Source organism: Serinus canaria, chromosome 1A (assembly GCF_022539315.1).
Source record: "Serinus canaria isolate serCan28SL12 chromosome 1A, serCan2020, whole genome shotgun sequence".
In the NCBI taxonomy this organism is placed as follows: Eukaryota; Metazoa; Chordata; class Aves; order Passeriformes; family Fringillidae; genus Serinus; species Serinus canaria.
The window spans coordinates 60402469-60416021 of NC_066314.1; the positions used below are offsets into that span (position 1 = coordinate 60402469).

The 13553-nt window shown below is 39.9% G+C and overlaps 1 protein-coding gene across 6 annotated transcripts in view; it reads right to left on the bottom strand.

Annotated features, from left to right (window-relative positions):
* Positions 1–13553, bottom strand: part of BICD1 (BICD cargo adaptor 1) — a 169299-nt gene that overhangs the window by 45935 nt on the left and 109811 nt on the right. For all 6 annotated transcript variants that reach the window (XM_030237854.2, XM_030237855.2, XM_030237857.2 and 3 more), the window contains exons 3-4: positions 3887–4039; positions 364–801 (exon numbers count right to left, since the gene is read on the bottom strand). In XM_030237854.2, coding sequence (XP_030093714.1) covers positions 364–801; positions 3887–4039 — 591 coding nt within the window. The remainder of the gene's footprint in view (positions 1–363; positions 802–3886; positions 4040–13553) is intronic.

Below are 13553 nucleotides of genomic sequence, written 5' to 3' on the forward strand. Positions count from 1 at the left end.
GGTTTCATTCCAGATAGCTTTAGTCATATTGAAGAATACCTTATTTCCTTTGCAATTTCAAGGATGTTTACCACTATGAAAGCAGGAAAAAAGGAATCCAACCTTCTGTAACCCCAGCATCTATGTCCTGTTCTCCCCTTTGCACTAAATATCTGCTCAGGTCACACAGACTTTTGTGCAGGCATGTACTCTGTTTACTAGGTGTACTTCTGGCAATACCTGGATATAAAAAAACCACCAAAGCAGAAGTCTGGAAAATGGTCAAGAACATCACCAGGAACGATTGCTGCAAAACCGGCACGAGAGTTCATAGCTTGGGTCTGAACATCTGAACACTCCAAGAACAATAAATTCAGCCCTTACCTGCATGAGCTGCTGCTTCAGTTTCTGTATCTCTGATATGTTGAGCTCACTGAAGAGGTCAGAGACGGGGTGCAGAGACTCTCCTTTCCTGCTTGTGGGAGTTCTGTAGTCACCGTTGAGTTTCACGAGAGGCCCGTGGATGTGTCCGTTCATTTTGTCATCATTGTTGGGCTCACCCCCGTCCTCTGCAAACTTCAACCCATCTACTGATATATTAATATGGTTATTATACATACTATCATTGAGGTTGATATACTGGGACAGTTCCTTTCTCAGGTTGTTCTTTTGCTCTCTTTCATTTTTTAAAGTTTCCAGAGCTTCCTCCAGCTGATGCTCAGCAATCTCCTTCAGCCGGATGGCATCTTCTAGCTGGCTATTAAGCAACACTGTCTCCTCCTCAAATCGTTTAATCTCATGCTTTAAGCCTTCGTATTCAACCTGAATTAGACAAGACAAAGAACATTCATAATACTAAAACTTGAGTTGTGGAAACCTGCCATTTATCAGCCCTGTTGAGATAAGTGTTAGAGAAACTATGGTTTGGAACACCAGACATTGCCTGCTGCTGCAAAGAACTGAGTGAGCAAAAAGTGCAAGTGGAGCTCTCTCTGTTAAATACTCCAGTGCTCACTTGTTCAGCATGTGAGACTCAAGAAATAAAAAACCTCTTTCTGAATAACTTATGATAAGCAATGAAATTTCATGGGAAGAAAGCTGTTTATTAGCAGATGTCGTGGTAATAGCAGATTTACTATGAATTGCCATAAGCAATGTTGGTATATCATGGTATTCATACAACTTAGGTTAATATAGCCTGATATATGATTTACAAATATTCTGATGATGACCTCATATCTCAATTCCTACTGGAGGTAAAGTCACTCAGGCACAGCTAGTCTCAAGTATCTTGGTAGTTTTCAAAAATACAGATGGAAGGTACAAAACCAGTAGAAGAGCCTCAACTCTCTTCTCTGTACTTTATAGAGTTCTCCATTACCCCAGAGGCATTTAATTTTAAAAATTAAACAGGAATCTATTTGTACAGTCAGTTTAAACTCTAAGATGCCCCCAAATTGCTAGAGATTTTTAAACTACCAGAAGAATGCAGCAAATAGCTCATTCGGCTCCCCACAGTCCCTGGACTGTCCCTCTGGAGCACACAGGAACCTGTTGCTCCAACCACAGTGCCTGGAATGTGTCCCAGTGACACCCCTTGGCAGCACTGGAGGGGCTCACTGTTCTGTCCTGCTCCACACCAAGGTGTGGTATTTTATCAAGGTATTTATGGGCATTGTGACCTGAGCTAAACAGCAGCTTCTCCTCTGTCCTTTGCAGGCAGCTCCCTCATTCAGACCTCTCCATTTCACCTCACAAGAAACAAAGCCTGGAAAAACCCAGCCTAGTTCAAAACCAGTTCCTCATCAATACCTAGACAGTGCAGGTGACCCCCACTGCAGAAAGCTTCCCCTTTGCTGTCCTTCCTCATCTTCCTTTTCACTGCTGGAAAACCCCACAGCAATGACAAGAAGAGCTTTGTTTGTCATTGTCCATGTCTACACTTGACCAGCATTCCTGGTAAAAATGATGACACTTGGGATTTTTTTTCTATTTAATTCTAATCATGTTAGTCATCTGCATCTTAATTTCAAAATAAAAAAAAACCAAACTTATAATCAGGTGAAAGAATTCAATGGCTTGGTGAAAGAGGGGGAAAAGATACTGAATTTTCATGTTTCCATAAAAAGCCCCAATTTTTTGCAGTTGATGCTTTTATAATTCAAACACAATACTATCTGCAATTTTATAGAATTTTTAATATTTGACATATATGGATTTTAATCCAACTAAAATAAGGTTCTGGCAAAAAAAAAATACCATTCCTATTGAAGTAGAATATTTATTAGCCTGTCAAAAGTCTTTGACTCATGCACCTTTGGAAATGCAAACTTAAAAACCAAAGCACTAATCTTCAAACCCAGAAAGTGGAAACATATCAAACAACAATGAAAGTATCAATGTCATAGTGGCATTCTTAAATAGAAAAGGAAAATCCATGAGAGCTTCAAATCTACATCTGGCAATTTAATATCTTTTCTTACTGGAGGAACAAGTCCATCTGGAAAAACTTTGAAATGCAATCAAGTAACTATGTTTATAACATAAATACATGAAAAAAAGCCAAACCCAACAAAACAACCAACACTTTTTCAATTTTAAATACACATGAAAGCTAAAAGTCTATATCTCTATGGTTGCCTTCTCATAGACTCTTACTTTAAAAAGCTACAAAAAACCCCAACATGTAGATAATGACATTTTAGCACTAAGATTTATAACATATGGTTTTGTAAATTCAACCATTAAAATATAAAATGGTCTTAAAATTTTATCTTGTAGATTAAAGTAATTTTAGGAATCATAAGTGCATGGATCTGTGATGCAAAATGACTGATTTTTAAAGCCCTTCAAAATGTGGCAATGCTTTTTCTCTCCACAGACTCTTGGCATTTGGTTTCAGTTAGAATGAAATATTATGACAAATATTAACACCTGCAAACAGATTTCATTTTGGGGGAGCAACAAGGACAGTCCATAAAGGGGTCGTTTATTTCTTGAAAATGTGAAAATGTCTCCTATGAGGTTAAGGAGAAAAAAATCCATGCCTCAAAGGAGGAATTTGGTGTCTGGGTAAATAACTCTGGCAACAAAGGTGATCTGCTATGAATTCCATTTCAGGAGTGTGAAGGATTAAGCATCTTCCTAAATAAGGAAATGATGCACCCATTTCTATTACCTGTGTATTCCCTGCAGCACAGCTCTGTTGTTTTAAGTGTTTCAATCACATTTGTGCTGCAGCAGTAAAAAAGCAGTAAAAGAGAGCTGAAATAGCACTGCTTATTCCTGCAGGAATAAGGCAGCTTTGTTCCCAGGCTGCCATCAGAAACTGTGACAGGGCTGGCTCTTCCACAGAAGCCCCAAGAGCACCAGGCAATAGGTCAGGACACAACCAGGAGCTGCAGTGCAGAGTGACACTCTCAGGGCAGGTGAGGAGAGGGTGTTATGAAGTGCAATGTTATGATGGCCTAGACAGCATCTAAAAGGCAGAAAGTGTTATACCATCCAACCTGGATATTTTAATTTTCATCACCACAAGTTAACTCTTCTGACAGGAGACCAAATCTCTTTTGCTCACTTTAATTGACAACTGACTGCTGGGCATCGAGTTCCTGAGAGACAGGAAAAGCATGAAGTAAAAATATATCTCTTTTAATAATTCCTCTCTGATTCCATAGTTCTGCAATGAAGTATTCCAATTTTTCAAAACTGAGATAAGAGCCTGCCCATATTTCAAAAATGGGCAGTAACATCATTTTAGAATAAGTGATTAGCAAAAACCCAACTGGAAAAAACCCCCAAACATAAAAAGGAACTTCTATCAAACTGCCCTACGGGATCACATAATGGAAACTGGAGAAAATAGTGACAATTTACAGTACAGTGCCTTGAATCTTTCCAGGCTTACTTGATTCTGCTTCAGCGTGGACACCAGTTTCTGTAACGTGATGTTTTCCTCTTCCAGCTCAGTGTAGTCCTGCAGCAGCCTCGCCTCTCGGAACTTGTACTCCCGAATCTCATCTTTCATCCGTATCCTCTGCAGCTCCACCATCTCGTTATTCTGGCAGGAGAGAACACAAGGACATTACAGTCCACACACAGCCACTTTAATGCTGAACACTGCCTTGAGAAAAGGCCAAACAGATATCAATCCTGAAATAGACATGATTCAACAGTGCACATCAAAACACCATCACCTATTAATCTGAGGCCAAGCAATCATTTCAGGTGGGTGCTGGCAATGCAGAAATGAGAATGTCTGATAAAGAAGCCTGATTAAAAGAGTTTCAAGCTTACAGGCTTATTGAAATGGAAACCCTGGAAAGGCTGTAGCATATCTCGTTAGTTTCACTGCTCTCCAATACAGCAGGATTTAAATAAAATTACCACCTGTTTTCCACTGTAGGATGCGTTTTACAATCATACAGAAAAGCAGTGAGCACTGACATCTGTTCTCCAAAGACATCTGCTATGGAGCAAGGTGCACTCACATTTGCATCTGCAGGCACTAGAGAGGCTCACAGGCAGGCACAGAGTGGAAAGCACTTGTCAAAAGCTGGCCAAACGCCTGGCTGTGCTGAGCAGGATCACATCCAACACTCTGGGAATGCACAAAGTCACCATTTTATTTTCCCCATTAGCACATACAGAGCCCAGACAGAGAGAGAACGTGAGGGATCAGTTTCACCAAAAATCAATTCCATCAGAGTCCAGCTCTGAGTTTGTCATCAAAGGTCAGGTTATTCTGAAAAGACTCTGCTGTCATAACCACGATGGAATGGGCACTACAGGAAGGTGGAGTTAACACACAGCTGGAAGAAAACAGTAACCAACACAGCTGGTTGGGAGGAACAACCTCCTGCCCTGCTTTGAAGAGAAGCCTGCATTTGTCTGATTAAGAGAAATGGGCATGGTCAATCACATCTCCTTTCCTGCAGGAGGATTCTGAGCATTGCCATAGCAGAGAGACCTGACTGATGGGGCAGAGTCCCCTCACTGCTGATGTGTCAAGAGCACATCTGGGAAGCACTAATGCTTTTCTGTAAAAGATTCCAGTATGGAGAGGGCAAACCACTGGCCTGATGGATACCTGAAAAAAAGTCAAATGTTTAAGCAGAAATTGTAGTCAGGGAGCTTTAAATCAAGAAATCTGCACCACTCACTCTGTAGTACATGAAGGATAAATCCCTACCTTCAGGGATAAAAAAAACTTCACTTAGCATCTTGGTTAAATAGGTACAAACCCCCAGAAAAGAGCTTAGCAAAGCATGAAAAAAAATATTTTCATACAAGACGTGACAAAAGAGTTTTCAAAACTGAAAACTTTTTGTTAGAGAAAACTAAAAACCACCACCCTCCTCCTAGCAGCTGATTAAGAAGTAAAGAAACTACCTGATTTCTGAACTGAAAACACCTGAAAAGATTCCCAGCAAAGAGTCACAGAGCATTAGCTAAAAGTAAATATTGCTGTATCCATCACTGCCTAATAAACTCTGAACAAATTGTAAGAGCAAGACCACAGATTATTTCAAAATGTGAAGGCATTTTATACCCCCAGGCTGCCTCTATACCTTTTTCTTCTGCCAGCCCAGCTGCATTCCCAGCTGAGGGGGTGTGTGTCACTCTGAGGCAGTATGGGGACAACACCAAATGCTCAACTCTACTGTGTCAAGGGTAAATTAAGCTGCTCTGCAACTCTCCCAGTGTTTGAGGATGATCAGCCCAGGGAATGAGCTGGCTGGCATCCATCCAACACTGCCAGGAGCCCTGGGAGAGGGAGCATCCTGACAGGATCCCAGAAGAGCTCAGCCATTCCCAGTGGCACTGCCTGCACCTCACTGGGGTGAGACCACCACCACCACCAGCAGCCAGGACAGACCTGCTCATGATCCAAACTACCTCTGCCATCTGCACTGCTGAGGGAAAGGAGGACCTCCCCAAAAAGCCAGGCTGGATGGGGCCTTGAGCACCCTGGTCCAGCAGAAGGTGTCCCTGTCCATGGTGGGGGGGTGGGGGGGTGGAACTACAAAAGGTCCTTTTTAACACAATCCACTTTCTGATTCTGTGATTCTAAAAGGGAAGAATGAAAGAGGTGGCCAGAAATGGAGGACATGAACAAGGAATTTTTACAGAATCTCGTTACAGTAGTTCCATGACAGACTACAAGGTGGGGTAGCTTGAAAAAGCTTTGAAAATTAATTCTGCAAGATAGGAGTACTCTTTTGTCCCTCCTGTCATAGCAAACTGCAACAGAAAACATGAGCCATTACCTTGCTGGAGTGCACCACTATTTCTTTAGAAGAGATACCACATTTCTCCACCATTTATAACTGCTGCTTCCTACATCATCTTTGAGATATAAACAGAACCTTCTACTGGTCTCCTCTTCTTACACACAGAGAAACTCTTTCTGCAGTTCAGCCTCTATTTGTCCTCACTCATGGCATTTCATCAAGGAAGAAAGAGCAGGAAAAAGGAAGACTTGCCTGTTGGAGCATCCCACATGCCATGTTCTGCCCAAACACTGTCTGCTATTCTTCCCATGGCCAGGGCCAAGGCCTCTACTGGAAGCAATCCCACTGCTCTGACACAGGGGCAAACCAACTCAGCACATAACAGAATAGATCATCCCCTTTTCAAAGCAATATAAAATGTGTGTTTTGTCACTGCAAACACCCAGATGTAATTCTCCATGCTTCAGATCCCTCTCCCTACTTGCAAACATCTGCATTATGCTGGCAAACACCCAGTTTGCCAAAGCAGTCCAGTGCTCTCTCTGCCTGCCAGGAAAGGCAGTGATTCCCAAAACCCAGTGTTTCTGTGGCTTATGAGTGAGTAGCCACAGGGAATGTGGAGGGCCATTCTGATTTCCTTTCTGTAAGACCTCTGTGTATTTTCTGGAAGTGAATTAGTCCTGAACTTATTTAAAAAAAAAAAAAAAGGAACCATGTGTTGAGTTTATTCTCTTTTACTGTTGGTATGAAGGATATATTCATTTTTATCAAATGCTTTAATTAAATATATTAACTTCTCCCAATCCTATTGTTATTTTGAACAATTCAAAATACACAATTATTAAGCAAAATATTTGCAGTTTTAGAGGAGAGTACTTGCTGTACTGATACAATGGCAAGAAGAAGTAAATTTTTTATCAGGTGGACTTGTATGAAAAGAATATGAGAGGATTTAAAAACACAAGGCAGAAGGATTTTGCCAGCAGGGCTGTTATCTACATGAGCCACTAGAGGACAATGTAACCCAAGTTATCAGCAAAGTAACTCGCAATTAAACTTTGCTACTCATCAAGCACTGAACTTGCAGGACAAAGCAATTGAGCCAGATGCTTTTACTAGGGCACTGCCTCAGGACTTTTTACATTCCCAGAGAGAATTCCCCTATGAACTATGTACTGGGTCTGCAAAAGCCAAATTAATCCAAGAGGTGGAGCTGATGACACACAAGCAAAGTTTTAATGGCTGGAAATTATTTTCAATCCCAGCCATGCAGCTGAAGATGGTGCAACAGCTTTAATGGATTGGTGCCAAAGAAGAAGGAAAAGGCCTCTCAGTGAAACTATAGAAAACAAGAGAGTCCTTGTCAGCAATGCATCTCATTATACATGAGCACTAATTGTGGAAGATGACAGCCCCACAGCACCTCTAATGAATGTACACATCACAGAGCAGACCAAGGCAAAGGAAAAACAGGAGGCTCAGTGGAAACAAAGTCTGTTCAGGTCACTGCTACTCAGATATATTTTCAGAATTGCAATATATGAAAAGGGAAAGACACCTCTAGGTTTTGCAGAGCCAAGGACCATGTCCATACACTACCAGCCATCAATCCTGGCAGGTCTCTGAGTATCACATGTTTGTACTTCTTAGCAAATTAAACATAATACATGCTCAGAGAATATTAAATTGCAGAAGTTTGTACTTCTTAATCAATTAAATGTACTATATGCTAATATATTATTCATTTTTGATTCAGCCTAGACTTTCATATGCCACATACAAAGCTTTTCACAGCTTTATTTCATATGCCACACACAGAGCACGTTGGATTAATCATGTGTGGATACATTGCAGTACAGTGTGTAATACCCAATAATTGCAAGTGAGAAGCTACTTTAAAATGAAGGAATGGAAGTGGCTAATGTTGAAGAGTATGAAAAAACACACAATTTTCATGTCAGAACACTCCTAAGTGCTACCCTAGGAAGCCACATGTGCTCCTTTGGCCTATCAATTCATATAAAAAAACCTAACTGGGCAAGGAAGAGCCCCTAAAGCTAAGTACTCTCATCTCCAAGGTGAGAAGTGAATTGTGAATTCCAATGGTTTCTGGTTTCCTGAACTGTGAAAAAATACACTGAATTTCTTGGGAAAGTGATAGCCTTCTTGCCTTTTATTTTTTTTTTAAAGCCTTTTTTTTTAAGTTAATGCATTCTCATTAACTATTTTGGTTCCCCCTATGCTGAAGTACTTAAAGGACTTTTTATTATTTTGTTTTTATTTTGCCTACTGCTTTTTACCCCCCACAAAAATTTGTGGAAGTAGTGTTTGGGCTTTTTCCATCCACTCTGTCCAAACAAGTGTTCAGAGACTTCAGGTCCTTACTGCAGTAAAACATACTGGTTTTCACATTGAAAAACAGCCTTATAAATCATCCATTAATTATACACCCTGAACTACCCAGACTAAATCCCTGCTTATCTATTGGAACATGCAAGCCACAGCATGATGCTGTACATAACTTTTTAATTTTTGGAACTCACAAGAGAACAAGAGAACAATGGGATATGGTATAAACCCAAATTGTCCCCTTCCAATTTAATGGCATTGTTTTCTAGCTGGTGAAGGATAAAAACCCATTTGATCTGATGACAGTTTTATTGTACTAGTAAATTGAATATAAGAGAATAAGAATAGTAAATTGAATATAAGAGAAAGTTTATGCTCAGCCTAATACCCATGATCTTATGTGTTTGTTGACAAGTCTCACAGTAAATTTGTCTTCCATGTTTACTTTATTCTGCAGAGGAAAATAAAATATGTATTTTTTATGAAGAACGACAAGAGTGATAGGGCTTGAGAGAAGAGAGACTGTAAGTGACAAAGGAAGAGCAAAAACATTTTCTTTTTTTGTCATCAAGCACTGTAAGTCCCCAGAGTCCTCTGCATTAGCCCTAAAGCTTCCCTCCTTCATATACAGGAAAACTCAACTTGAACTCATAGAATGGTATTTTCCATGCTTCCAGGTATATTTAAAAACATAAAGGGATTTTGTGGATGACCTGAGGTGACCTCATCTGACCCTTCTGCAGAATTTGCACCCCAATCCTCCTGATTCATACATGCAGATAACCAGCTAAGCAAGGCTGGAGCATCTCTTACAGAACTAATTTTGCTATTTCAATACATCCCAATCTCTACACCCAAAAATAAACTATTTCAAAGATATCTTCATGACTGTCAGAAGTCTGCATCCTCCTTTTGAACCTGAATTTTTCTGGTCTCATCCTTCAAAAAGCTTCATTTGGGTGGCTTTGTTAGACTTCATGATATTGTATCTGCTCTAAGCAGCTGTATTGGCATCCTGCTTTAAGAACACAAATTCAGCTTCTATTGTCCAAACCCAGAAATTACTAACTTGAAATTATATACAATTCTGACATTCCTTGGCTTTAGATACATCACTCATGGTCTAAAAACCAGGAAACAAAAAATGTTATTGTGCACAAGATATTTTTGAAAATGTATCTGTGGTATAGCATAAGTACTTACAATCTTTCCTTTCTGTGGACATTCTTACAGAATGACAGCACTATCAAAGGGAAGGATGAAAAAAAGCCATTTATTTGTTGGCTATAGCACAGAAATTAGAAGCCAGATTATGATAATGTATGTTTCAAGTTCCCTCACCAGCAACAGATCTCAAATAAAGCATTTAACATATATCTAATAATTTATTCATCTGAAATGCTCAGTGCATTTAATTGGAATAGCTAAATCTAAAGAAGTAGGGTGAATTTGTATCAAGGGCAATTAAATGGCCCTTTTATGTACTTATAACAGAGTTTGAAACCCATCGTATTTAACATTGTATTTAATATAAATCCTGCCCCATATAAATCCCTACAAAGTAGCTATTTTATTGACTTTCATGTATAATTATATATAAAAAGATAGTAATGCTCTGGTGGTTCAGGTATTAAATTTTCCTGCTGAGTATCATGGCCACATAATATTATGATGACTTCTTCATAAGATGGTATGAACCACAAATTATGCATATTATCTGAAAAATAATGGTTTGATTTGACTGCATTTAGTAATTAATGCATTACTCTTAGTATACTCATTATACATAATGAGTAATACTTACTATTACTCATTATACATAAATTATCTCTTAATGCATTAATTATATTTATAATTAATATCAGCAATCTGTTACAAACACTGCTATAATATTCTTCATTCTTTCAAAGAATGAGAAACTTCACCAAATTAAATTTTATTAAAACTGTGTGAGAGAAAATTCATACTCCAGGGTTATAGCACTGTTCAGTTAATATGACTCTTGTAAATCTCTGTGGAATAGCTTGATGCATGAACACATGATCATTGCAAATAGCAAATTATCAATTAGCTGGAACAAATTTTGCCATGAGGAGGACATTGTGGATGCTACGTGAGCACCCAGACAGATCCTCCTCCTGCAATTCCCACCTGATGTACTCAGAATAAACCACATGGCCTGTCAGGGATGGCAAGGGAGAGAGCCTGCTGGAGGAGGGAGGATGCACATGAAGACCAAAGATCTGACAAGATCCTGTTCCACCACCATCACATCAGGCACTGCCAAGGCCTCTGCTTAACCACCTCCATAAGTGCAACATTCACAGATCTTTTAATTACCTCCAGCATTTGTGACTCAACCATTTCCCAGAGCAGTGTGTTCCAGAGCTTGACAACTCTTTTGGTGAAGAAAATTTTTCCTAATATCTAATCTAAATTGGTGCAACTTGAGGCCATTTTCTTCTTATCCTATCATTCTTTAGATGGGAAATGAGCCTGACCCTCACCTGGCTACAACCTCCTTTCAGGTACTTCTGGAGAGCAATGAGGTCTCCCCTGAGCCTCCTTTGCTTCAGGTCTGCACTCTCTGGAGCAGGGTTGCTGCTCACTCCACATCACCTTACAGCAGGATGAGTAGTACTATAAAAAAATACCAAACCTAAATTGCTCTTGACAGATTAGTTAAAAAAAAAAAAAAAAAAAGAAGAAGGGGTGGATCTGGGGCATTTTGGACTGAATGGATTTTTTTTTTTCCCAGTTATAACCTTTCCTATTACATTGTCACTTTCTATACACAATTTAAGAAGACAACAGCAGTGATTCTACATGACAATGCCTCAAGGCAGGCTTTTGGATGGAGAAGCTGCACAGGCCTTTTCAAGCTCATCAAGAGGCCAAGAGCTGGTTTTAAAGCCTAACTGATCACTTAGGAGAAGCATCTGCCAGTTACATGTATCTCTTTGAGAGGCCATCTGTCAGGTCCAAAATGCCAAATCTCCCTCCCGACCCAAAAGGGGCAGTGGCTAACCAACAAAAGAAAAGTTGTGCTAACAGGGTGTGGGGCTGTGATCAGTTTAAGCTCATCAGTCCCACAGCTGCTGTTCCAGGTCCTGACCCTCCCCTGGGCCAGTGCTACCTTCCATATCACCAGCCAGATCAGGGCAGCAAGCCACTCCAGAAAACAAACAAAGACAGTTTTAATGGTGCTTACAGTCCCTGACTTTGCTGACAGGCTGGAAACACAGGCACTGGTGCTAGCAGGAGGTAGGGAATAGGAAAACACGTCATTTCTAATTTGGGTATGCTGGCTGCTCAGCAACAACTGTATGACCCGCTCCAAGTTCCAGAGGTGGAAACCTGGCCCTGTTGCTACAGATTATAAAATTTTAGGCTTCATTATGCTTGGCTGGTATGGAAAAATACATCCTTGCTTATTGGATCCTTGCTTTCTTCTGCCTTTCCCTAACTTTTGCTATCAGGATGGACTCAGAGCTCCCTGTGGTAACCTGTCTCCACGTGTGAGAAACAAGGCTCACTCCTTAAAATTTTTAAAAGCTTAATAAGGGATAAAAGGGACAGTAAACAGCACTCTGGGTGCTTGGCAACTGCCAGAAGCATGTCACTTTGTTCTTCTAAGTTCTTCTAAGCCTTCTGAAGTTTACATTCTTGTAATGAACTTTCTCACACAGTTTTATGTAAATAATTATTGTTTTACATTCTTTTCTGGAGGAGGAGAAATTTGATGGGCTGTTGGTTTGTCCAGTGTCATTGGAGAGGTGGCACTGTCACCCTCCAATCCACTGTCACTTCTGGAAATCTATAAATGTTGGAGTCAGAAATTAAACTTCCCTTCTTTTTACCTTGGAGGTTCCAGTGTCTGTGTTGTTTTATTTCATGCCAACAGCAACATCAGCACATCAGTTAGCTTAAAACAATTTTCATATATATTTTTTCATTATATTGGTTTAATGTCTATTCATGCAGATTATACATATTCAAACATTCTTTTGAGTTTATACATTCCAGGAATTCTTTTGCTTGGTTCAACCTTTGACTTGTGTTCTTAAAAGACATCTGCCATAATGCAGATGAAATGTATATATTTTATTTCTTCATGCGGCCCTGTTCTTTGGTTTGACAGTTCTTGATAACCAGAGGGAAGGTGGTAAATTCCTCCTTGCATTCTTTCTTTCAAAGTTTATTTTCCTAGTTCTTGTCAATGTTATCTTATCATACAGATAAGATACTTCACAAGATACTTCACATTAAATCAATATTATCTAATTTATTCTTATCATTGTCAGTTACACAGTACACAAATAAAAGCATTAGCTACTTCTGCAAAAGTTAACATTACAATGCACAACATATTGTCTCTATTTTAGTGTTTTGAAAAAGCCTAAACTATAATAAATGCTTATCACACTAATATACCTGCCACAAAAGCTGACTAACTATACTATATTAAAGCAGTTAAAAGTGATTACAAACTGTACTAGATCAAAATTATTGTGATTAATAATAATTTGCAAAAGCCAATACATAATAGCAAAACCCAACAACTCCAGGGTTATTTATAACACAGGCATGCTGGGCAGTGGCTCCACTGTCCCATGTTTCAGGCACAGAGCTCTGCTCCTTGCAAGTTTTCCATTCCCCACAGTGACTGCCTCTCCTCCTCAGGACTTGGAGCTATTTTAGCTCCAGCTGGCTGCCAGCTCAGTCCTACCTTCCCTCTATTCCTCACAGCAGTAATCATGCTGTGCTGCCGAGGGATGCAGGTGCCAACTCAGGGCTCTCAGCTCAGCCTCCCCAACCTGCTCTGCCTTGAAGTACTACCCAAGCTCTGCTTTTCCCAATTTACACACCAAGCCAATCTTTGGTCTTGTAAACACCAGCTAGGCATTGCAACATCCATGTCTGAGAGCAAGTGCCTCTGCTCTGCCCTGCTGTGGGCAGGCTGTGCTGGGTGAGAGCACAGAAAGATGAGAG